A 27,467-nucleotide genomic window follows, 5' to 3' on the forward strand; every position below is an offset into this window, starting at 1 on the left:
TACTCGGTATCAGGGAAATACAAATCAAAACCACAATGAGATACCACCTCACACCAGTCAGAACGGCTAAAATTAATAACTCAGGAAATGAGATGTTGGTGAGGCTGTGGAGAAAGGGGAACCCTCCTACACTGTTGGTGGGAATTCAAGCTGGTGCAGCCGCTCTGGAAAACAGTATGGAAGTTCCTCAAAGAGTTGAAAATATAGCTGTCCTATGACCTAGCTATAGCACTACTGGATATTTACCCCAAAGGTACAAATGTAGTTATCCAAAAGGGCACCTGCACCCCAATGTTTATAGCAGCAATGTCCATAAAAGCCACACTATTTAAAGAGCCCAGGTGTCCACTGACAGATAAATGGACAAAGAAGATGTGATATATATATATATATATATCATAATAGACTAAGAGTGCCATGATATTTTGTTTTATATCAGTATCTATGGTCTGTCTCATTATTCAGACAATTACGTAATATTCCTTTTTATGAATGGGCCATAATTTAGTTAACATTTTTGTACATGAACTTTAGGCCACTTAGAATGCTTTCTACAAAACAATGTACCACTTGACATTTGTATACACAAGTCTTTCTGTTCCTGTAATGGTGTTATTGTGGTATTAATGCCTACAAATAGAATTTTTGAGTCAGAGGGCATATACAATTATCTGTACTAATTAACAGTATAAACAATAGTATGAGAATAACACCAATTTCCCTTATTATTGCCAACAAAAAAATGTTATCAAATTTTTGAACTTTGAAAATTTGGAGATTTATTATATGAGTAAGTATAGCCAAAGAGTTTGGATAGATATAATTTTTAAGCCTGAAGTCTTGTATTTTACTGTCTTATGTGTTCTACTTCTCTCTCCCCCACCCCAATCTCTCCCTCGGTATCTATCTCTCTAAACCCCTCTCTCAATATCTCTCTCAATCCCCATCCCCTCACCTTGATATTTTGTGAAGGGTATACTTGGTTGTGAAGGTAACACTTTATCTGAACTTTATTAGTGGCTTGGCACTTGAAAAGTGCTTATGAATGATTTGGTGCCTTTGCTCTCTATCTTGATAAGGTGATGCTTTGTTTCCATTGCTTGAAACTGTTCACCTTGGCACTCTCATCCCTGAGAGGCACAAAAATGTGTCTCCCAGTTAATTTAAATTTTAGACCTCAGGTAAAAAAGCTTACTTTATCAAAGTTGTTTTTCTTTCCACCTGTTTACCATCTAGCTTCAGTCTAATTTCACATTTATCTTGTAGGAGTTTGCTGGAAAGGGCAAAGAACATCTCATACACATCAACATCATGAAAAATTTTCCCTTCATCTAGAGCCATTTTTATCATGTGGTTTGTTTCCTTTAACTATAATTACATAAATTGGTAAATGTTTTCCTGTGATTTTTGAGTTTTTGTCACTCATAACTTGATTATCTTCACTAAGCCAAGTCACATTTTAAATTTTATTATTGAAGCACCTTTGACGCAAAAAGCATCTGGAACTCCAGCTTTCATATCTATACTCCTGGTTGGCGGCAGGGACTCCCTGTACTTTTTCATGGAGTTGTGGGTTCCATGGAGCCCCTTGAGAGGCTCAAGGGACAATCTAGTTTCACATTGTCTTGGGCATCTGCGTAGTTGGCTCTTCTTCAGATGCTGCACCAGCTTGAAAGTAGAAGCTGGGTCAAGAATGATATGCATACGTTAGCCTATTTTAAATTGTGGTTTTCATAGTTTCCTTACTGATTTATGAGAAATCTTTGATATATATTATATATTAATTTTTTGTTAAAATTTTAAAACACATTTTCCTCAACATGGTATCTTTTAATTATCTCTTCATTTTTTCACAACAGAAGTTTTAAATATTTATGTACTCAAGTTTGCTAATCTTTTCTTTTGGGTTCTGGTTTTTATATCAGCCTTAGAAAGGCAATCCCATATTTGTAATAAACTTTAAAATGTTCTCTATTACTTTAAAAAAATGTGTTCATTTACTTATTTAAATAGACTTTATTTTTTAGAGCAGTTTTAAGTTTACTACAAAATTAAGTGGAAAGTGCAAAGAATTCCTATATATCCCCTACCTTCCCCGACTATCAGCATCTCACACCTGATTGGTACATTCATTACAGTCAGTAGACCTACATTGACACATGACTAACCCACTGTCTGCAGTTCACATTAGAGGGTCATTCTTGGTGTTAATCATTCTATAGGTTTCAACAAATGTATTATGACATTTACCCACCACTGTAATACCATGTAGAATAGATTCTATGCCCTAAGGATCATCTGTGCTCTACCTATTTATCTACCCTCCCCTGTAACCTCTGGATGTGACTGATCTTTTTACCATTTTCATAGTTTCCCCTTTCTAGAATATCATGTAGTTGGAATCATAAATATATAGTCTTTTCAGACTGACTTCTTTTATATAGTAATATGTAGTTAAGGTTTCTTATGTTTTTTCATGGTTTGTTCATTTCTTTTTAGCACTGAATAATACTCCATTGTCTGGACGTACCATAGTTTATCCATTCACCAAGTGAAGGGTATCTTGTTTGCTTCTACATTTTGGTACTTAAGAAAAAAGCTGCTATAAACATTCATGTGCAGGTTTTTGAGTGGATATAAGTTTTCACCTCCTTTGGATAAATACCAAGGAATGCATTTGCTAGATCATATAGTAAGAGTATGCCTAATTTTGTAAGGTATTGCCAAAGTGTCTTCCAAAATTGCTGTATGTACCATTTTGCATTTCCACCAGTAATGAATGAGAATTCTTGTTGCTTCACATTGTCATCAACATTTGGTGTTGTTAGCATTCTGGATTATGGCTATCCTAGTACATGTGTAGTGTTATCTCATTGTTGTTTTAGTTTGAAATTCCCTAATGACATATAATGTTGAAAATATTTTCATATGCCATTTGACATCTGCATATCTTTTTTGGTGAGATATTTTTTCATGTCTTTTTGCCTATTTTTAAAGTAGGTTGTTCATTCTCTTATGTTCAGTTTGAGTTCTTTGTATATTTTAGATAACAACCCTTTATCATATGTGTCTTTTGTAAATATTTTCTCCTGGTTTGTGACTTGTCTTCTCCTTCTCTTGACATTTTCTTTTGTAGAGCAGATATTTTTAATCTTAATGAAGTCCAATTGTACCAAGTATTTCTTTCATGAATCATGCCTTTGGAATTTTTCCCACTACTTTTAAAAATTGTTATTTTTCCTTTTGTCTTATTGTTAATATTGAACCCTGCTTCAGAATATATCCAATATCTGTCCTTTTCTCACCAACTTCATTGACCACAAACTAGTCCAAGCATCACTGACTCAGGTTATTGAAGTTGCTTTCCAATTGACCTGCTTCTACCTTTTCCTCAAACAGTCAAGTTGTTAAAACCACAGAGATCACAACCACTAATATTTCAGCTCAGAATTCTCCAAAGGCTTCTCACCTTATACCTATAAGGCCCTCCAAGATACCATCTCTTTGCAGTCTCATGTCCTATTACTTTTCTCATGCTCTCTTTCATGGTAGTTGGCCTCCTTGTTCTGTGAATACCCCCAAAGACTCTCATTTCAGGGCTTGGGCATGTCCTGTTTCTTCTGTCAAGAATGTTCTTCCCAAAGAACTCATAATTTGTCCCTCCTATCTTCAGATCACCTCTAAAAACAGGCTTTTTTGGATCATCCCATTTAGAAAAGTACCCTTTGGAACAATATTTCATAGAACTTGTTTATTCCTAACATAGTATTCATTTGCTTATCTCTTCCATATAGATTATAATCCCCATGGAAACAAATTTTGGTCTCTTAACTGCTATATTTCTAGTATATATCTGGCAGGTGGGAACACTTCTCTGAGATAAGCATCTCATAAATATTCCAAAGCATATTAGTCTTGTTGGGGATGGGAGCATGTTGAGAAAGTTTTGCTAGGTGAATCATAGTTGAAGAGTGGTATCACTCCTATTTGATGCTATTTGATGCTAAACTATTTGATGCTAAAAAAAATTAAATAATTGCTGAATGTCAGGTCCAAATATTATGATAAACTGGTAGATAGCACTGCAGTTTCGAACCAGTGTTAGTTGATAAATGTTGCTTTGTAAAGTGCAGGGAGTGGGTTCAGAAGTAAAATCTTGATGATGTGCTCTCTACAGCCTATTTACCTTGAGTTAGAACTAAAGGCTTAAACCTTGTAGACACTGATATCTCTCTAGGAATTTGGCATAAATCCCACTGGTTTTAAGAAAACTTAATGTTGAAACTGAAATGTATTTCTTCTTGACACAACTGACATCCATAATGGGTTCAATCATGGCTAAGTCCAGTTGGCTGAGAATTGCATTGTTATATTTCCAAGTTAGCTTTCAGAGTCCTGGTACTTTGCCAAGAGGCTTTGACATTTGTTGGTTTCTAAAATTAAAAAAAGAAAAAATTAATTATTAGAATTTTTAAGAGAACAAAGCAAAATGGTTTTTTAGCTGGAAATAAAACCATAGGTTCTTGTAGTAATGTAAGATAAAAAATTGTGTGTAAATTGGAACTTCTTTTTAGATGACTGGATTTTTGCTGAGCATTATGCTTTTCATATCATTTGTCTTCATAAATATTTGTTCATTTTTTTTATCTAGCATACTAGATAAGGAAAATAAGCCTTTTAAAAACAAAATCTGTTTAAAGTTTTTCTCATCCTAGTCTTAATTTTCCTCAAGGAGATCAATTTCATTGCTCAAAGATTCCTTTATTCGGTTTTATTCAAATGAATTATTATAAACTATAGATATTTTAAATAAATCAATAGGTATAAGCAAATATTAAGGCTAAAATTACAAAATTCAAATTAGCTAAGATTCCTGATATGTAGAACAGTCTAGTCATGACATGAGTCTAAAGGTGTGCTATTTGAAAACTAGAAACTGGAGATGTTAGAGATTGACCTGAGCTTAAACATTAGTTCAGTGACATTGAGTTTAATACCCTGTTTCCATCTTTTATGCAACATAGTCCAAGGCCATATTTTAAAAATATATAGATCATCCAGAGTGAAACTTTTTTCATGTCTCAGTTATCCATTTCTGATTTGTGAGGATTCATTTGCTGATGCCTTAAAATCAGATAGTAAACATTTTGAAATACTTTCAAACATATAGTTAGTAATTGAGGATAGTCAGTTTAAATGTAGGCAGTGGTTAACATGCTCTCAGAATTAAGGTGCTCTTTAAAAAATAATCCCCTTTTATGGGCATTATCAAATACAGAACTGATTAAGCAATCAAACTCTGCTCTAGTTTCAGAGCAAAATGTTAGCCATTCTGCCACTCATTCTTTCTTTTATTACACCTCATTATTGTCTCTTTAGATTCTTTCTTTCTGTTCCGAATGATTTCCTACCTTATGGCCATCGAAGGAACATAGTGGAAGGGTAAAGAATTAATTAAAGTTCTAATGGCGCAATTAGTAGTAAGTGTGAACTGTTAAAGCATTTCCTCAGATGTTTTATAGCTTGTGAGACATCATCTTCACCTCAGCCGACGAATACTGACCACCTGTTATCTATTACCATAACATTATACAAGCAGACTGACAGAAAGCAATCTGGTCTCCAGTGATTGGACTGCTGAAGCAATTGACAGGCAGTTTCCACAAAGGTAAACTGTGAAAGCTAAACGAGATGGTAAATAGAAACTCAGGCAGGTGTTTAATGGAGAAATACTATTAAAACAACCCAGAAGTTATAAAATGAATCTATTGTTTATGCATATTTTTATGGTATTCAGTTTGATTCAGTGTTTGAAGACAGTAACTTTAAAACCAATATTCTATGTCTTACAGTTGTAATTACCTGTGTGAACTTATAACTTGAGTTAGAAAGCATATTGCACTTAGTAAAGAAAGTTGTAAAAGAAGTTTGTTGGTGCTAAACTGGTCTTCGTTTAAAATGAAAAAGTGGGTGGTGATGCTTTACACTGCATTTCTCTTAAACTTGATGAAGTAAATAAACTTAAAGAGAAAATAAGTTAACTTAGAAGGGAAAGCATAATTTGGCAGATTTCATTGAATTAAGGCTATTTGTTGCCATAGTGTCCTACAAGATTTCTTCTGGATGCGGAATAACACTGAATTTCTAATATGACTTGTTCAATTATTGATTTGTTGCTTATCTGTTCTCTAGGAAAGTCAGATGAAGATCAGCATGACAGTATTTATAGGCTGCATCTCATCTGTGGGATGTAATCCGTCTTCGTTAAGTTCAGTAAAAGTGATAGATGGCATTTGGCAGGGTAATGATGTGATCACTCTACCAGCGCCTCTTTAAATCATAAGCTGTTGCTTTCTGTTGTGTAGATATTTAATCAGTTATACACCCCATTACTGATTTAATTCAGAATGTCAGTGGCAGTTGAATAATGTGAGTATTTGTATATTAATATCATATTGTATTAATGCTCCCTTCATTTAAGTGTGCCATTCATTTGAAAATCATAAACTGTTGCTTCATGGGTAGAATAAATGTAATCGAGATGTTAGGCATCTAACACCTTCAGTGTTTGAATTCAGCACGTCAGTGAAAAAATGTGTTCCTTTATATCTCTGTTTGTATTTTCTTGACTCAATGGATTATTTGATGAAATCAGCACTTGCTATGAGTAGAAAAAAATTATTTTAATGCATACCCTATACATATGAACTTTAATTTTCAGATTACAATAGAGGAATGGAACTTTGAGAAGATAATGCCAGAGCAACACATTTTAATATATAAAGTAGAAAACCCAACAATTCTTTAATGGAGATATACTATTAAAACAATCTCAGAAGTTCATGAACATTACTATTTTTTCTTTTAATTTTATATTAATTTACGCATTTAAGATGCTTTTCATATATAAAAACTCTGGTTCACAATGCTCTAGCTAATTATGGGGGATGAATAATTTAAATAACTACTATTTACATTTCACATTTCTGCTCTCAAATATATTATTCATACCTTACAACGTAGAAATATTTATAATTTAAAAAATCCTTATTTTAAAGGAAAACTTGGTTGCATCACTATCTTTTAAAGACCTTTACACTAATTTTGTAGGATCTTAATGTTGATTCCAACGCTCAGAATAAACATGTATGGAAAAACTTGAACACATTATTTGGTATAATGATTCTACATAATTAATTGAAAAATTTTATTTTTAATTTATAAGTTCCTTCTGCATTGCCGTAATAGTGATAACATTTATATCTGTAATACTTCCTTCTAACAAATCACAAAATTTACATAGAAATAATCTCATTGAACTTTGTAACATACCTAGAACAGTTAAGGAACTCCTGGTTATTAATGTATTTCATAAATGAGAAACATGGTGATTTGGGGACTCCCTCCTGCTCAGTCAACCAATAATGGTGATTGGATTCAGTCTCTGCTCAGGACCTCAACAGCCCTGAGGTCCCATGGTTTTAAGTGCTACAAACTTTCAGCCATTCCTTTTTATATCTGTCTTTGCTATTTCTGTGATTAATTTATTTCCTGAAAAAATATTATATGGATATATGTATGTGGGTGTATATATACATGTGTACACACATATGTATGTACGTATACATACACGCACATGCATTCATACTCTCAGATTCTAAATCATTATCAGTAAATGCTTGTCAAATGACAAAAACAGTCCATGTTGTGATTATACTAAATTATTCAGTTTCAGATACTTGAGGTAAGAAGAGATTTATGGGAAGTATAGGAATTAGAGGCCATGAACATAAACTGGTCTTTTATGCCCATTTCCATCAGAATAGCTATTTAGATGTCTTTGGATAATCCTTTTACAAACAGAAAATAATTATGTTCCCATCTGCATCACCGTATCTTTTTTGATTTTCATTGTATTAAGATCTTTAAGCTCCACCCCCTAATTCTAATTGAAAATTATATGACTGCTATTTATTTCAGTTTGAGGAGACTATTTCAACTTCACCTTCCCAGCTCTCTGCCCTTTTGCCAGCACTCCTGAACTCAAACTTATCAAGGAAACAAATCTACAAATCGTTTTGGAAATCAGTTGCTTGGAGAAGTAGAAGGGTTTCCTTTACTTGTTCCTTACATTCTTCTGTTGTGGCTATTAGCAAGTTTTCTGGTGTTTTTAGTTTTTCTGTTTTATTTTTCCAACTTGTTCTGACATGATACAAACAAATAATTTTTCCTTTCTCTTCTAAAGGCATATCTTTATTTCTTACTTATTTTCTCAAATCTAACTGCCTAATGGAGACGTAAAAGATTATTGAATGTTTCAGTTCTATTTCCTGTCATGCAATTCTTTCTATTTTTACTCAAGAACTTTGACATTTTCCATATATATATATTTCATGTTCCATGTATGCTAAGAAATTTTAAAAATCCTATAAAAATTTTTCATTTTCGCATTTTACTATCTCTTTTCTTTGAGAGATTTAATATTTGTGATGAGAATCCTCAACAATTTTAAAAATCTTGCTTTTGAAGTGAGATTTTGGAGGACCAGATGGTTAGTTCAAGGAAACAATAAATACGAATCTGAGGAATACTAAATTTTCAGGGGAGAACGTTTAAATTTTTCATGAAAAATAATTATAATTATTTTCTTGACAATATAATTGTTAGCTCTTATCACTTTATCTGAGTAGAAAGCCTTTTACCTCTTGTCAAACTATGTTTGGTAAGACAGTGTACTGCTGATTGTCTGAATATACCGTTTTATCTGAAATTTTACTTTTTCCTGGATCATTTGAAATGCAAAAAACAAAAAACAAAACAAAATAAAAACAAACTTGGCATCAGGGAAGAGAAAAAAAAATCAGAAAAAAGAATTCCCATCATCAATGTCACATCTTACCTCTTCTATTGTGAAAAATAGTCTTTGAGTATACATTGACTTGACTGGATTACATTGACAAATTGATTTTTATTTCCATTGTATTTCTATTTATAAGTAGATTGATTGTTATGTATCCTATTTCTAACTTAGTAAAACTCTCTCCTAAGTTTCTGTTTTGTCATTATCACTTTTTATGTAAAATCCAGATGTCTGTGTGGTACTGTGTGGTACCAGAGTGATGTACAACTTACAATGCTCACATTCTGCCCTTATTGTGGGAGTTTGAGATTAAAAAGGGACAATACTTGGGCAGTCAGACCAAAAGAACAGATAACCAAGCTAATGCTTAATCCATGGAATAAATAAAATAACCTATTAAAATAGTGAAAAGCACATAGTAAGCATTCAATAAATGCTATTAATTAGGTATTTTGTAAGCTTTGTGACTTGTCAGTCCCCAAATTGTTAACCTGTGACAATGAGAGTTGGCACGTGCATATTCCCAATATGCTCTTTATAAATTTTAACTATTGTTATTTGAATGAAGTAGGTGGAAGTTAGTGTTGCTACGTCCTTTAATCTTCACTGAGTAATTTAATAGGACAAGACTTTTATTATTATAGAGTATTATTATTATTCAAGACTTTTTTGTTACTGAGTCCCAGATTGGCTTCCGTGGCTCAAAAGGCCAATACTTGAGACTGAGTTTTGATTGGAAAGGAATATGAGCTTTATTCAGGAGGCCCGCCACCGGGGGAGAAGAATGACTCTTGACCAAAGGCCAGCTCTGAGGTTTCTGCCCGGATTTTCAAAGGGTAGTTGAACAATACAGAGAGTGCAGTGGTCTGTAACATTTCTCGATTACATGCAGACTGGATGGTGCCAACTATGTTATCTCAGTACTTTCTGGTTGTGCCAGGGAGTCTGGTTCCTCATTGCTCTGTGGGGCCAGGGAAAGTGTGTAAAATGAGTCTGATTCCTGTTTTATGACTGCAGGAGTGCTCTGTTCTTTCTAGGAAAGAATGCATGATCAATAGATATAGAAAGGAAGGTTAGTTAATCAATCATGTGGGCTAAGGGCATTTGCTAAAGTTTAAAGACTACTAGGTTAGCCAGAGGGACCTAGGCAGCTTCATTTGGATCATTGAATAATGAAAGAAATCAAAGGACAGGACATAGTGTATATGAATTGATAGTATAAATAAAAGAAAATTGTTGGATGTGTTTCATAAACCCTTGAGGATAAAATTTTGGTTCCTAAAAAGTTTAATGTTGCTTGTTAAAATAATTTTCTGCCAACAAACTGTTAAATTAATAGTGAATTAACAAATTTTTGCAACAATATTATTTCTTAATAATGTATACCTGTATCATTTATAAATGCAGTCTTCAAAAATGAGCATTCAAATTTTGAAACCACATCAAATCAGTCTTCAAATGGGTTGTAATGATGAATTCTTAGGTTTCAGTTTATGCAATCTCCGATACTGATTCCTTGAATAAATTTATAATTTAGAAATGAATAAAATAGATTTAATTCATTTAAATAGGATTAAAGAATAATTTTTAAAGTATAAGCACTGTCAGACTAACAACAATAGATTGAACAAAGAGATTATTTTAATTGACAGTGTTGGAGCATAAGAGTTTTTTATGATAGTATTTAAAATTAGATATGTGAGTGACTTTAAGGTCTGTTTCAGTAACTTTTTTTTTTTTTTGGAAGTTTAGGATATTTATTTCTGGTTCACGCAATGTCTGAAGAGAGTTGGCTGACTCCACAAGGTAGCCCTCCTCCATGCTGTGACTCAGCAATGTAGACTGCTCCCAGTTCTCTATACCATATCAGGTGGCTTCCAAGATCATCCCGGCAGGGGCAAGAGGAATTATAGAGAATTTACGCTGTTCTTCTCTGCTTTAACTTAGAAATGATAAATACCTCTTCCATTTATCACCTATTTGCCAGAATTGACTAAGTTACAAGCAGCTGGGAAAGAAAGAGGGCAAAAGGATGTTTCTAGAGCAACAGGTGGCCACATTAATATTTGAAAGAAGAAAATAGAATCAGAGAAGAGTAGTATTAAACATGAGAAAAAATACAATATAATACAGAAGTAACCCATTCTTAAGTAATTCTGTCTCAAACCATTGTTGTACATTGTTTTCCTCCAAAAAGTTTTGTTTTAGTTAGATCAGTGTGTCTGAATATGACAGGATATTATTGACTTTTGATAATATAAAGAAGAAATATTATTCCAAGGAAATGGTATTATTAATGCCTTTATCAAAAAAAAAAATATTTTTTTAAAAGTAGGCTCCACACCTAGCATGGAGCCCAACACAGGGCCTGAACTCACGACCCTGAGTTCAAGACCTGAGCTGAGATTAAGAGTCGGTCATTTAACCAACTGAGCCACCCAGTTGCCCCATGCCTTTATCAATTTAATTTTGTGATGAGTGATTTTTAAAGCAATAATTTGGTAATTTTTAGTAGATTTCTTAGTAAGGAAGAAGTTTAAAAATCAGATATTCTCCAGGACACCTGGGTGGCTCAGTTAGTTAAGTGGCTGACCCTTCATTTCATCTCAGGTCACGATTTCAGGGTCCTGGGATCAAGCCCCAAGTCAGACCCTGCTCTCAGCAGGGAGTCTGCTTGCAGATTTTCTCTCTCCCTCTACCCCTCCCTCTGCTCTCTCTCTCTAAAATAAATAAATAAATCATTTTAAAAAATCAGATATTCTCCATCCCCACTTAATTGCTCTATTTTTAAATTAAAAACTAATTTTTGAGCATTTTATTGGAGAATTCAACAAACATGAGAAATACTGCCTATCAACACGAGGTTCTGGACATACGGAGAGAATATACAGCCTATTTCTGTATTCTAAGTGGTCAACCCCAGAAAGATAGTGCTTGTGCATATAACTAAGGGATCTTTGAGGAGCTTGAAACATGCTTTGGAAGTAGACATAAAAGTTATTATGATGCAGTTTAATAAGTATAAAAATAGAAGCATAGAGTATGTGGAGAAGTGGGAAGAGACGAGATAAGCGACAATATAAGAAAGGCATCTTGAGAAGACATTCTTTCTCTTTTGAAAAAGATTTTATTAATTTATTTGAGAGAGAGCATGAATGGGGGTAGGGGCAGAGGGACAAGCAGATTCCCCTCTGAGTGCAGAGTCCAATATGAGCCTTGACAGCAGGGTTTGGAGGGGCCCGATCCCAGGACCATGGGATCACGACCCAAGCGGAAGTCAGAAGCTTAACCCACTGAGCCACCCAGGCACCCCTCTGAGGACATCCTTTCAATGTAAATGAGTATTTCAATGATTGAAGGAGTAGGAGAAGAGCATTGTGATATTTTATTTTAATTTGATAGCTAAGGAGAAAGTTTCTGCAAAAAAAATATGTTTGTGGCGTCTTTTCTAAAGTTCATTTTTTTAAAGATTTTATTTATTTGAGAGAGAGAGAGATCATGAGCAGGGGGATGGGTAAAGGCAGAAGCAGACTCCCCACTGAGCAGGGAGCCCAACTCGGGGCTCAATCCCAGGGCCCTGGGATCATGACCTGAGCCAAAGGCAGACACTTAACCAACTGAGCCACGCAGGTGCCCTTTTTTGAGTGTATTTAATCTAGATGGTAAGAAAACATGATCTAAATCTACAATTCAGATATACTAAGCTTCCCATGTGCAGATTTAGACTCTTGCCCTACATCCTCCTTGAGGCCTATCACCAGAAAGCTTTCCAGTCAACAAACCTAAATAATAAATGGGTATTATATGGGAAATTTCACAGAAAGATGCTAACAGGTTTTCACTGAACCCCACACACCATTCCCAATTAGATCTCAGTGTTTCCTTGCTCAAATTTCTCTCTCCAGCTATTACCTCATAACTTTCCATTTCCAGTAATAATTTCTATCCTTTTTCTTTGCAAAATTTGGCCACAGAGAATTAAACCTTTGTTCCACAATCCCCATCATCTGGAATAGCCTTTCTCTATTTTCCTGTTTCATAACTAGCTATTGTAAAAAAAAAAAAAAAAAAAAATCACTTCTATTCAGTCTTTACTTCCTATGTCTCTCTTTCTTTTTGGAAAAATTTAACATTTTCTAATTGCTTTATTTTCTAGTAGTCCCACCCCTTTCCACCTGAAAGATCATCAAATATTTACATTATCAACCCACAAGTAATAGTACTAAGACTGAAAGACATAGTTCAAATGGTTGAGCTTATTTCAAGGGATGGGGAATAAATAATCTGAAGACCAACTCATATAATAAGGAGAGAATTCTATTTTCAGATGTAGATTGTGTTGTCTTAGAGTTCAGAAACCCACTCCTATAACAATTGTCATTTCTTCTATTCTACTTGTGGAAAATGGGGATGATAATTTATCCAACAAAGCATTAGTGTTGCTAAGCATAATTGGCTGTAGCCTTGTGTAGAACAATGCAATAGTAGTAATAATAATAATAATAATAATAATAATAATGCTGACTTATATTAAGCTCTTTGTATTAGGCATTCTTTTTAAAACTTTACATATGTTAACTCATGTAATCATCCCAAATGCCTTATGAATTTGGTACTGTTATTATTCCTACATTACAAATAAGGAAATGAAAATACAGAAAAGTTAAATGAATTGCCCATGGTTGTATAGCTGGTAAGTGATAGTGCAGGGATTCAAAGCCATTATCTCAATCCAGAGTTTGTGCTCTTACTTATTATTGTACATGTATCTCTAATATATTAGATCGTGTTGCTTTTTCTGTGTCTGGAACTTTGTTCAGTGTTGGGGATAAAACTGAGAACAAGCTACTCATGTGTCCTGCTCTTAGATTTTGATGTGGTGACAGACAAAAAGAGCACAAATAGCAAGGGGCAAAGAAAAAGAATACGTAAGCACATAGATGGTATTTAATTCTATGGGAATAGATCAGAGAAGATAGGGGACAGAGTAGAAAAGAAGAGGGCTCTCTAAATGAAACCTTAGATAATACCTATATTTCAGAGGCTGGGTGGAAGGGTTGCCAGCAGAGAATGTTGGGAAGGAAACAACCAGTGAGACAGGAGAAGACAGAAAAGAACATGTCAAACAAGCAAGCAAACAAAGAACAACTCTTGAAAGGATTTTAAAAGGAAGGGAGTCAAGAACTGCTAAGTAACTAGATAAGGTGAAAAAAATGTGCATCGGATTTAGCAATTGAAAAATTGCTGGTTATCTTAAAAAGGGTAGTTTCAATGGAGTTATAAAAGATGTCAGATGATCCAGTTAAATGGGAGGCCTTTATGTTTTAAGAAAGAGCAGAGAAAACAAAAGGACCAATGCCCTTGATAAAGAGCGCAAGTAGTGGACTTCCCTGTTATAAGAAGACATTCATTTCTCTCAAAGGGAGGGGGCAAGATACAATGCAAATGGATCTGTACGTTTGGTGGGAAACTAGGGGTACGTTTCTCATTAATTTTAATATCAATACAAAGTACTTTGGAAATCTTGTACCTAATTTAATTGATTCCACAATTTTATTTTTTCCATCTAGTTTTGTGCTTTTGTCAAAGAATAGTATCTATTTAAAATATTAACAATGTAACACACCATAAGTAAAAAAATTATAAAATGGGAGGATTATTATGACACTGACCCCTTAAGTTTATTTGCTTGATAATGTAAATGAATTTATACTCAAATTGTTAGTGTCTTCATGAAATCTACAATACTTAAACCTTCAGATTCTTTCTATTTTTGAAAGTTTGGTCTCTTAATTTGTTAATCTCTTAAATTTTTCTTGGATTCCTGATAATAAAAGTTCTAAAATCTAAAGGCAAATTAGTATTGAAATTAATAATGTTTATAAAGCATTTCACTTGCCGCTTACTACTGAAAAGATAACCCCTCAAAAGGACATGTTGCTTTATATCTTTGCTTAGTTGTTCTGTACTATTACAAATGACTACTTCATTTTTTTCCAAAGGGGACAAACCATTATACATGAAAAGCTTTTAATTTTTTTTAAATTGTTAAGATGTATTTATTTCAGAGAGAGAGAGCATGCACATGCAAGCGGAGAGAGAGACAGAGGGAGAGAAACTTCAAGCAGACTCCCCGCTGAGTGTGGAGCCTGAGGTGGGGCTCAACGCAGGGCAGGGTTCAATCTCAGGACCCATGAGACCTTGACCTGAACCAAAACCAAGTCAGACACTTAACTGACTGAGCCACCCAGGCGCCCCTACATGAAAAGCTTTTAGAAGGAAAAGGGACTTGGCATCTAAAAATCAAGATAATTTACTATTATTCTTGATTTTCTAAAGCCATTAAAAAATCCTGTTTGTTACTTAAACGTATTTGTTCTAAGTATTATAGTGATTCAGAAAAGAATTATTATTCAATTTTAATTATTTCTATATAGCTTAAAAACATGGACATTGTATCAAGTTACTTACATATGATATGTAAATAAACAAATTTAACATTCGAATATGGAAGTTTAGCTTGCACTGAGTCTCGAGTGTTTAAGACCAATCACCTGATGAAATAGCTTTAAAAAGCCAAGAGCTGGCAGAGCAACAAAAGGACGCCTGGAATAACATTTCCTCCACTCCACTCTACTCCACAGAAATCTATCAATAAGAGGGAGCCAAGAAGCCAAAACAGATAATTTTGCTGTGGATCAGAATGGCATAGAAGGGATGGCATTGATTCAAGTCAGAGTGAAATCAAGGTCTGAAATCACCAAATAAAGGGTTATTTAAAAACAAACAAGCAAATGAAAAATAGGCAAACAGCAGAATCAGGCGAGAGATAATGGTTGTAGAACATGGGAGAATACTGAAGTGAGACTGAATCAGAAGGAACGTGAGGTAGAAAAAGAATGTCTATCAGTAATGTTAGATCAGATATCTGAAGAAGGAAAGGCAGAGCTGAAAGAAGGAAAAAGAAGTGGAGTAGGAAGGGGGGGAGGAGAGAAGGAGGCAGAAGAGGAAAAAGGAGAGAGGAGGAGGAGGAAGGAGAAGGAGGAAGAGGAGAAATACATATAGTAATGGCTAAGTAAAGCGCTATGCCTCTGGTGCAGAAGTCAGCATTGTTACTGCTCTTGACTGAATTCAGTTTAAAAGGCCCTAAGATTAGCAGAAGCCAGATGAATGTGCTCTGTCCAATTAACTGTATGTGCATTTGTTATTTAACGTTTATTATTTAACATTTACGTGTGTAATTGACAAATGTACAGCAAATACTTTTCATGAAATTACTAATTTATCACTAAAGAATAGGTCACAAGGTGGATATAATGCTACATTTCTATTAAGGACCATGTATACTTGTACCATTTATTGGTACCCAAAGCCCTCATTTCCATGCCTTTCTCAAGACTGTGTTTTTGAAGTCGTTTCTCATCTTTTCTTCTGCATAAAAAAATGACCACATTTTATGGCCCATTAAAAATAATAGAATAAAACAAAACATAGTAAAGCCTTAATCATTTATAAATTAGTAAGTTACTCTCCGAAGAATATTATTTACAAGAAGTATTTAAGCAATGAACAGGTGAGGGATGGCCTTACACCAAGGGAACACACATCTAATGATGAATCTTAGTTTGGATAAGAAGACCTCCCCTTTATACGATATTAGGAAATTATTGTCTGTTCTGTTTATAAAGGAATTGCTGTTGAGATCGTTTTGCATTGTATGAATTGATTGAGGGAAATGCTGAATTTTATCCAGACACCTGGAAATGGGCAGAGACACCTGCTTCTCAAGAATATTTCAGTTGTGACTTTGGCCTGAGGATTTACCACAGTCTCACAAAGGAAATGTGGATGGGTTCCAAGTGACTTACTAATTATATTTCTCAAAGAAAGCCTGTACATAGAAGGTGTCCCAGCCTTTCCCTGGAGGGTGAAGTATGACATACTTGAGTGTTTTAGAAACCTTGGAGTTTATGTTTTTCCTGGAAGCTCTAGGCATTCCAATGTTAGTTTAATCTTACTTGAGTCAGTGCTTATCTCCAGTTACTCCTGAAGGAATGACACAACTATAATTAACCATATGCTCAATTTTTTCATGGCTTATATTTCTTTGCTTCCATTAGTGGTGAAACAAGATAAAGGCAGTTGTTGAGACATGTCTGAATTTATAAAATTTTCAGCTGAGTCTTAAGTTCAGGCAGAAACAAGCATCTTCAAAGGTTTTAAACCTGAAAACACACACACACACACACACACACACACGTAAGATTAAGGGGGGGAAAAAAAACACTGTCACCTAAAAGCTTCAAGCTGTTTCAATTTGCTTCAATACTCCCTTAGGGCAAATTGTTCCTTTTTTTTTTTTCTGGCAAACCCAAGTAAATAGTCCTGTTTGTTATGCAATGTAAAGCAAATACTGTCTTCTAACTTGGAAATATTTGAGGTACTCTGGTTCCAGGGAATTAAAACCACTTTGGGGATAATAGTGAATGCTTGTCTTTGTTAAAGATAGACTGCGTGACAGCAAACAAGTTTGCTTTTGGAAAGAAAAAAGTGTTTTAGTAAGTTGGTTAATGAGGACAAAAAAGAGTAATATAAAGCAATTCCCCCTTCAAACTCTTTGAATGGGTTGTGTCTCAAGAGCTATGAAGGCCTGAGATTAAATAGCCACATTCTTGAAAGATAGATTTATTGCAATACTTTAGGCACAAGGAGGGTCAAATTCAGGTGATCAAGCCTGGAGCAGTTGTATAGGTATTCATTGACTGAAACCACATCATTAATGGCTGCTTGGATTGGCATCTTCTCTCCATTATATATCTACTAGTTATTTTTTACATAATAGGCTATTAATTTTGGTTTATTTATGTGATGCTTGCCATATTACTGAACTCTTAATAGTTTTTCAGCAGATTCTGTTTTCCAGGTATTTAGGCACACAAACTACATCCCCCCGCCCCCCCAGGCCCTTGTTTAAATCTGTAGACTATCATATAGACTTTGATTTTTTTTTTCTTTTTTAGTTTTTAGTAAATTAGACTAGTAACAAATTGTTGAGCTTTTTACAAGCTAATGAATATAAGCACATAAAGATTCAGGGCAAAGTGTACAGGTAAAAGCTATTGCTATAGTTTAGATGTGATCAGGGTTGACATTCCAAATATTTGGTAGCCTTTAGTGGGCCATCCCCAATCTGAATGAATATCAAAGAGCTCAGATTATGCCCTGGCCAGTACCCTCTACTGGTATATATCAGTCTTGGTATGTGACTTGTTAATGGCCTTACATAATCTGAGGAAATAAAAATGAAAGCCTATATCTGAAAGATATTTTAGACAGTCATTTTATTGTATTTCTAATGTGAAAATCAAAAATGTCTTCAAACCAGAAGGTGATAGTCTAATTTATTGTAAGCAATCTGCATTAAAATCTATTAAAATCAGTTCACCAGTTGAATAGTTAGAAAAGGGAAAATAACCCACACAGTTAATCATTTATAAAGCAATTTGGTAAAGTAGACTCAAGAGAAATTAGCAGGTATTTTAATTTCTTAGGTATCCTCACTCGCTAACAATTAAACCACATCCACTTTTGTCCACTGACATTGTATACTATGTCTAGTAACCCTGTGGCTGGACTCATAATAGAAATAGAAGTCCTTATCCAACTAGAACTTAAATTGTACCAATTTATTAATGCTTATTTTCATATTATTTTATACATTTCCTTCAAGAGAGCTCCAGATTTACTTGGATCATCCATAGACCATTTGCCCATTTAAAGTATCTATTAGTATTTTCAGAGTTGTGTAACCATAATGACCATCGATTTGACAATATTTTCCTCACCCCCTCCACACCCCTAGGAAAAGCTCCTATCAATTAGCAGGTACTTTTTATTCTCCTACCCCATGCTCCCTAACCAGACAACCTCTAATATATTTTATGCCTTTAAAGATTTCATGTGAAGGAAATTATAGAATAAGTGGTCTAATGTGACTGGCTTCTTTCACTTAGTATACTATTTTTGTGGTTCATCCATGTTTCAGCTTATATCAGTACATCATTCTTTTTTATTGCTAAAAAATATTCCATTGTATAGATGTACCACAATTCATTCATCCATTCAGCAGCTGGTTGATATTGGGCTATTTCTGCTTTTGGCTATTATGAATAAACTGCAATGAACATGTGTGTTCATGTTGATATACGTTTTCATTTCTTTTGAGTATGGACCTACCAGTGGAATTGCTTTGTCAAGTGGTAATTATATATTTAAAATTCCGAAAAACTGCCAGACTGTTTTCCAAAGCAGCTGCACTATTTTATATTCCCACCAGCAACGTATGAGTGTTCCACTTGTTTGCTGAAACTTGTTATTATCTTTTTAAATTACAGTCATCATAATGGATGTGAAGCATGATTTTGATTTCCATTTCTGTGATGACTGATAATACCAAACATGTTTTATGTTTTACCAGCCATTTGTATACCCACATTAGTACCTGGGTTGAAAATTGAGCCTGCTTCTCTGTCTTTAGATCCTGCAGACAAAATTAACATGCTTTATACTACTAATATAATTTCAAACAACAAACCTTCTGATACTTCATGCCTTTAGTAAATAAGCCAATGAGTAAGAGAGTAGGATACTTTCAAGAGGAGAGGCCATTATGACACTTTGCAATTATAGCATATCCTTAAAATAAATATTATTTCCTGTTAATTTTGCTACAGGATTTAATCTGTGACTGTTGTTCCAGCCAGATGAATGGCAATGTTTTGTATTCGTAGCTCCCTCTCAAGAACATCTTCGTTGCCTTTCCCATTTTGTAAGCTCTTACCCTGAACACTGTAAAGACAAGAAGGAGCTATTGTCCTTCTTCTGTGGTAATGAGATGAAGGTGTGTTCTCTAAGAAATCCTCTGGGTAGCCGTCAGGGTAGTTGTTGGTGTCAGTGTGCCAGGCTGGTAGGATCAATTTCCTTGTCCATTTCTGTGGAAATTAGAATCCAGGAAATTAACTATAGCCGTGGTTCTGAGTTATTTGCCTGCCTTGTATTTTTTAATGAACTGACCTCCTCTTCTTATTTCTACAAAAACGTGTCAGAACCTCATTCATGCTTAGCCAAACCGAATTCCTAGCTCAAAGGAGGATGGAGGGAAGGGACCTCTCTCACTTTTTTTTAAAAATAAGTACATGGAACGAAGAGGTAGTATTTTTACTTGGTTATGCATCACACTTTCAATATAATTATTTTGCTGAGGTAAAAAGTATGGAGTTGCAAAAATAGCACATTTATTTATTTATTTATTTATTTATTTATTTATTTATTTTAATTATGCCCATTTTACATCCTTGAGTTCCAAAGGAAGCTTAATTATGTTTAATATTTTAAGGCTAGTTGACCGGATAGATAGGCGTTTTACTTTGATTTTGAAGGTACATAATTATCTGCCAGGACAAATAACTCAAAGTTCTTATTCTACCTGTTTAACTGATTCAGGAAGCTTAATGTTCAAACATAAACACACACACACACACACACACACACACACGACCCCACATTGTGTGAAATAATCATAAAAATGATATGAATGTCTTAATGTTGTCTCAACTAAGATATTTTTCATGATTTTTAATTTTACATATGTCTTTAATTGGCTATTCATTAATGACAAGTACAATTTATACAGAGAATTCGGTATCTTTTTGAGAAAGTGAATTACTGAAATACTTTAAAATGTAGCACCAGATTATAATTAAGTGTACTGTCAGGTTGTCATTTATTACAAAAATAAGATAAAAGAGATTGTACCTGGACAATGAGGTGTATTATGTACTCTAGTAGACCTGGACCTATGTCAACCATGGAAAAGGAGAGTCTGCTTCATCTCAGTAGTGATAAAAAAGTATTTTTTCCTGATGGGGCAGGGAAAAGGTGGCCATGAAGAATATCTGTCAAAGACAGTAGAGAGGGAAGATATAGAGTGAGGGTAGATGAATGATTCTGATGTACGTGGATGTTTTCAAACCTACGCCATTTCTCATTCTGTTTGTGCATGTTGAAAGAGCAGAATGCTGCTTACACCACTAATAGAGTTAGCTTCATTTCTAACATGTTTTGAAAGTGCAAAAAGTACAGTGGAATGGTTGATTTTTTAATTAATAATTGAAATACCAGGGCGCCTGGGTGGCACAGCGGTTAAGCGTCTGCCTTCGGCTCAGGGCGTGATCCTGGCGTTTTGGGATCGAGCCCCACATCAGGCTCCTCCGCTATGAGCCTGCTTCTTGCTCTCCCACTCCCCCTGCTTGTGTTCCCTCTCTCGCTGGCTGACTCTGTCTAATAGAATAAATAAAATCTTTAAAAAAAAAATAATTGAAATACCTTTGACCATTTTCAATATCCCACCTACTCACCACAAGTAAGAATATGGTGTGATTCATATAAAAAGAGTTTAATGGATTTTATTGTGATTGTGTTTAATAATTTTTCCCCATCATCTCTGGCCTGTTTCCATACTAATCAGCCATATTAATTTCTTGTAAATTGTCTTGTTGAATGTGTAAGAGGAGGCCACTCATAGTAAATTACTGGTTATACAATTCACCTAGAGTCAGACAAGTTGAAACTACGGAGTCATTTGTTTGATTCTAGCTTTGTGTAGATTGAGAATTCGTGATAGGGGCTATAAACCCATCTCTAAATGATGGTGGTAAAGAATATAGACTTTTAGAAGCAGATGAACCTGTGTTAAAAATCTTACTTTAACTCTATGTGTCCTGTGATCATGGGTTTCAGTTTCCTTTTTAGGAAAAGAACAATGAAACAAACTTCAGAGTAGCTTTACAGATAAAGTGATGCATACAGAATAGTTAGCACAATTCCTAGCAGAAAGACAGTGCCCAATAAATCATAGCTAATAATTTTGTTGTTAGTGGATCTTTCTCTGTTGTGTGTAGAAAAAAAAAATGACAGAGCTTCGTCACATTAAAGAAATCTAGTTCAAAAGACTTTAATATTGTTTTGCTCTCCCACTAAGTTCTATTGACCATCAAACTAAGTATTTACCCATCTTAAACCTGAAAATAACGCTTTTTATCTACCTAATTTTAGAAGAGCTGAATATTTCCTTTAGGAGATTTTTTGAGAGAAATTCAGTAGAAAAGCTCTGCTTGTTATAATGTTAATTTCTTAGCATGACTGCCGAAGCTATATATATCCTTCCTGAAATTAAACGTGCTAAGAGTAATAACTCTGAGGAAAACAGACAACACAAAGGAAAGACTATAATAATTTAGTTATACTAAAAAAGGACTCAAAGCACCTTTGAAAAATAACACAGCTATCTTGTGTTATCCTAGTAATTGGGAGCACAATTTAAGAAATAATTACTCATGTTTTTCACATTGTCACTTTTATGTACTGGAATCTGTGTACTACCATTTATCTTTTCTGACAACACTTAAAGCTTATGTTAGCTGGTAATTAATTTCATTTTCTTTTACTTTTATACCACATTAGTTGAATAGAATCAAAGAACTTACTACAGTAACTTATTAAAACATTCTCTACCATTGTTTAATAGTTGGAAATGTGGTGTTGGATTTGGCATTTCAATACTGTTATAGTTTTTGATGTATTTACTTTTCCTTGATGTCTTCAGATATAGTATCAAGATAAAATTCATTATGCTTATACCTCAATGGGAACCTCTACATATGACTTTCAAAAGCATCTGTAAATTATTGCACAGTGGCTACTTTTTGAAAATTAATGATTAAGATATGAAAAAAGAGACACCATTTTCTTAAATAAAAATCAGTTGTTTAATTGAGATTTTTTTTCTTGAGGGGGTGGTGAGAAGATTCAGACTTTAATGACATCATTTTGCAAAAACTGCTCTTGTGACAAATAAACCAGTTCATAGCTCAGTTTTGCTGTGTGTAGTCAGCTATCAATTGTAGGCATCAAAATTATTATGTTTTCATTCTGGAGAGTTTGGGAAGAAATGATTGCTAAAATAACTTATAGATATATGAATATAGATGAAATGCCTTTTCTGTTCAGAACTCTGTCTTTTGTAGATAAAAGTGTACATTTGTTCTTTTCTTTCCCCCCTCAGATGTGGGTTCTGTTGAAGGACTTGCTTATCACAGGGCTTGGGATACCCTGTACTGGACCAGCTCCACTACCTCATCCATCACCAGACATACAGTGGACCAGACGCGACCAGGAGCATTTGACAGGGAAGCAGTCATTGCCATGTCAGAGGATGACCACCCACATGTATTAGCCCTGGATGAATGCCAAAAGTAAGAAACAGTGAATTGTTATTTCTTCATTAGAAGTCAAAGATTATCAAAGTTATATTAATTTTTAAAAGAATTAACTTTTAAGACACAGGTGTTCTTTGAAGTTCTCCTTTCCTGATTCATAAAACTATTTTTTAAAAAGAACATTGTAAACATGAGTAATTAGGATCCAGACTTGTGAAATGCTAGGTATCAACTCCATGAAAATTCCAGCAAAAGAAAATTTAAATGATGACAGGGAAAATAGAAACAATACTGCTCTGGAAAAGGTATATGAAGTAAACATTAATGCATAGATGATTAAAATGATAAATCTTAAAAAAAACCCTGTTAACATGTATTGAAAACTAAAAGATGTTTCTATAATCTAATTAAGTAATTTTAACAACTGGGGATCTTTCCAATTGAAATACAGAAAAAACAACAATAACTCTTTGTGTGCAGCTGTATTTTCAAAAGACTGGACAATAGTCTAAATAGTCCACATGTGTTTGGTGGTTTATTGTGCAGGCATTTATAATAATACTTACAAAGAATTCATGACAAGAAGAAATGCTCAGGCCATGGTATAGAGTGAATAAAAAAACAAAGCAAATTAGAAAAAAACTCATGTTTGGGATGGATGCCATAAGGAAGCAATTGTATGAAAAAAGGAGAACAAAGCTTGGGTTATGTAGAAAAAAGATATTTATGAAGTTCTACTTTCATACAATATTATAAGAATATTTGTTAACTACTGGACAGTCCTTTTGTTCTTAAATTAATCAAATAAACAACAATCAGACAAATCTGGCTTTCACCAAGGAGAAATGGGAGAGCTCTTTTTAGATGTGGCAAAGAAAAAATGAAGAATAAAAAACAATTGTTGGTAAACACTGACCCTAACCACTTGAAAGAAGAAAGGACTATAAATTAGTCAATGTGTGAATAACTAAATCTGGACACTCATATAGAGCTCGAAAAGAGATTAGATGTAATTCAGTTAACACCTTGATCTTATAAATGAAGACTCTGAAGGTTGAGAGAAAGTTGATTCCTCACACAGCTTTGGCGTGTTAGTTGAGATGGACACAGGCCTTCCGACGCCTGGGCAGAGCCAGTTCTGCTCACGCCGCTGACCTATCACAGTACAGCTTGTTGTTCAAGCAACTGCATTGATCTTAACTGTTCGGCAGCAGAATCTTAGCACAGTAATAAGTGTTCTGCAGTTAATCAAAGGAATTTCTAAGACAATTTTGAAATAAACATAAGGGAGATAACTGACAATATTATGTATAATTAGTTTTAATCGATAAGTGCTTTATCCTGTATTTACTACAGAGCTAAAGTTACACTTCCATCTTACATCTAGTGAACTGTAAATTAGAATTAAACACACGAAAATGTTTTAATTGAAAAATTACATATAACTAAAATTTAAAGTTTAAAAATATTTTGTTATTATACATACCAATGACACTTTCAAATCACGTTTGAAAATGTATGTCAGTTGGTTAACAGAAATTTTTAAATAAAATCTGAAATTCTAGGTAAAAACTATTTGAGTTCAAAACTTGGTTTAGTTACTATAATTTTAATTACTCAAGCTCTCTGGCCTCCGTTTTCTTATTCATGAAATGAGAGGTGAAATTAAAGGAACACTAATACCTTCAGAAATTCTGTAACTCTAAAACCAATAATTTAGGAAAATATATGCATAAGTTTTAAAATGTTTTAACTAGTTTTCTTTCAAAAGTCACACTGAGTGGATAAAACTACTGTGTAATTTAAGAAAGTGGAATGCCATTTTTCTTTGCAAATTTACTCATTCATAGGACAAAATACTTTTGACACTTGCTCACTAAGAGCACTTTCATGTTCCATAGGATAGATAAAAAGACTATGAAGCATTTTAACAAAGAGCGCAGTTGACCCAGCTCTTCTCAATTGGTGAGGGTTATATTTTAAACTAGCAAATAGAAAGATTTTTATTGTGACTTGAATATTGTTCAGTAATAAGTGTTTGCATAATACTAAAAAACCACATGTTAAAAATTTTGTTTGTTATAATTCTACATGACCTTTAAATTATTATACATAGGAATGGTATATACAATCTTGCTATAAATAGGAAATATTATTTCAAATAGTTTTTTTTGTCAACATATATTAAGCATATTATTTCAAATATGTAGAATAGCCTGCCTCTCAGCCTCTCTCTCTTTCTCCCTTCTTCCTTTCCTCCTTTTTCTTTTCTTCCTTCTTTCCTTCCTTCCTTCTTTCCTTCCTTCCTTCCTTCCTTCCTTCCTTCCTTCCTTCCTTCCTTCCTTCCTTCATTTTTCCTCCCCTCCCTGTTTCCCTCCCTCCCTCCTTCTTTCCTTCCTTCCTTCCCTCCTTTGTTCCATTCTAAGCAGCAGCAACCAGTCTTCAAATAAACTCTTAGGGATAGTCCTATAGATAAAAGAAGAGAAAGGAGAGCTGTTTTGGTAAAAATACGGATTAGAAACTGAAACTCTACAGATTCTCTTTTTCCAGTGACTTGTAAAGCCTTCCCCAAAGAACAGGTTGACAGACACTGGTTTCATCTGTAAGTAACAGAGAACACTTTTAGGGAGTTGAGACAACCTCTGGAATTCCAAAAGCAACATTGTCATTTATTTAAAAAAAAAAAAAAATCACACTGCCAAAGAGAGAAGAGAAGAGAAGAGAAGAGAAGAGAAGAGAAGAGAAGAGAAGAGAAGAGATTAAAGAAATATAGGCGTTTATTAGTTGTATTTCTCTAAAACATATGCAAAGGAGAATGGAGAATTTAAAAAACAAACCAGGAAAGAGAAGTAGATTGATATTTACTAATTAAAAAAAAGAAATATAGCTAGGTTAAGAATGATGTCTAAAACAATTATACTCAGTTTGCTGAAACATGATATTAATAAGTTAGAATACATTTGCGACTTATAGAAAATTTAAGATAACTGTTTCTTTCATGATTACAATAAATTCTCACTATCCTTCAAACTGACTCAATTTAGTTTATTTGAGAGAATGTACAAGATAATTGTTTTTCAGAAATATTTCTAGGTTTTATTTAAGAAACTGAGAAAAATATGCATGCATCCATAATAAACATATCTCCACTCATTCCCTAGACTTCCTTAAAGGTCATAGAATATGAGACAAATAATTTTGCTTTTTTTTAAAACAGCTTAACGTTGCCACGTTTCCACTGTTTCTGTTGTTAATGAAAATTTTAATTTATTATCACAATTTTCATTTTAATTAGCTTAATGTTTTGGACCAACTGGAATGAACAGCATCCAAGTATTATGAGATCTACCCTGACTGGGAAAAATGCTCAAGTGGTGGTCAGTACAGACATACTCACTCCAAATGGTCTCACTATTGACCACCGTGCAGAGAAGCTGTATTTCTCAGATGGCAGCCTAGGAAAAATTGAAAGATGTGAATATGATGGATCCCAGAGACATGTAAGTTAACTGAGAATTTCTTGATTATAGATTTAAGCAATTATACTTTTAAAAAAATATGCTTTGTACTTGCCTAAAATATGTGTATCAAGGGATTTCAAAATATATAATTGTTTGAACCAATCCAATTGAATATAAAGTAGAAAAGAAAACTGGATAATATTTTGAAAAATTTGTTCAAGTGCATTTGCTACCATAGAGACAGTCTAACTCTTACAAACTTTATTCTGGAGAAATAATAACTGAATTTTTCCTAACTATTAATTGAACTGGAATTGTTAGACTGATTTGCATAAGTTTCATTGTTAGTTATTTATAGTTTTTTAAATGTGAAATGAAATTGATTTGCTGTCCTTGGATAAAAGAACACTGGAAAAGAAGAAAATAATTCTCTGTCTGTGCTTGGGTTCTCAAAACAACTTAAAAAGCTTTGAAGAGAGAAGAATGAAAATTCTTTCAGGGTCATGTGTATTCTCTCTTTTTTCTGGGTTCCAAATAAAATGTTAACGGAGCAGTCTTTATGCTGCGCCTGTACAACCCTTACAGCAGGTATTTAAGGCCTATAGAATAATAAAAGTCCAGTGTCCACCACTTATCCTATGAGAACAGTAGTCCTTGGCAACTGAAAAAGCTCAGAGCTCAGGTGGTTAAGATCTGTGTGGTAACACGACTGGGGAAATCTTTACCCTTGCACTCCCAGCCCAGTGCATGCCAAGAGGACAAAAAAATCCTGAGGCTCTTCACTCCTCCACTGCATTTCCTAAAGGGCCACATGGTAAATATTTGAAGCCTTATGGACCATATTGTCTCTATCACAACTGCAATGACTTA

At 34.0% G+C, this 27,467-nt stretch overlaps 1 protein-coding gene across 1 annotated transcript in view; it reads left to right on the forward strand.

Annotated features, from left to right (window-relative positions):
- The window catches only part of LRP1B (LDL receptor related protein 1B), a 1,456,161-nt gene that overhangs the window by 1,103,905 nt on the left and 324,789 nt on the right, over positions 1 to 27,467 (forward strand). Inside the window, exons 41-42 of the mRNA XM_008695867.2 lie at positions 22,983 to 23,172; positions 26,432 to 26,636. Of these exons, the coding sequence (XP_008694089.2) occupies positions 22,983 to 23,172; positions 26,432 to 26,636 (395 nt within the window). The remainder of the gene's footprint in view (positions 1 to 22,982; positions 23,173 to 26,431; positions 26,637 to 27,467) is intronic.

This window comes from Ursus maritimus, unplaced genomic scaffold, assembly GCF_017311325.1.
Source record: "Ursus maritimus isolate PB19 unplaced genomic scaffold, ASM1731132v1 scaffold_1, whole genome shotgun sequence".
Lineage (NCBI taxonomy): Eukaryota > Metazoa > Chordata > Mammalia > Carnivora > Ursidae > Ursus > Ursus maritimus.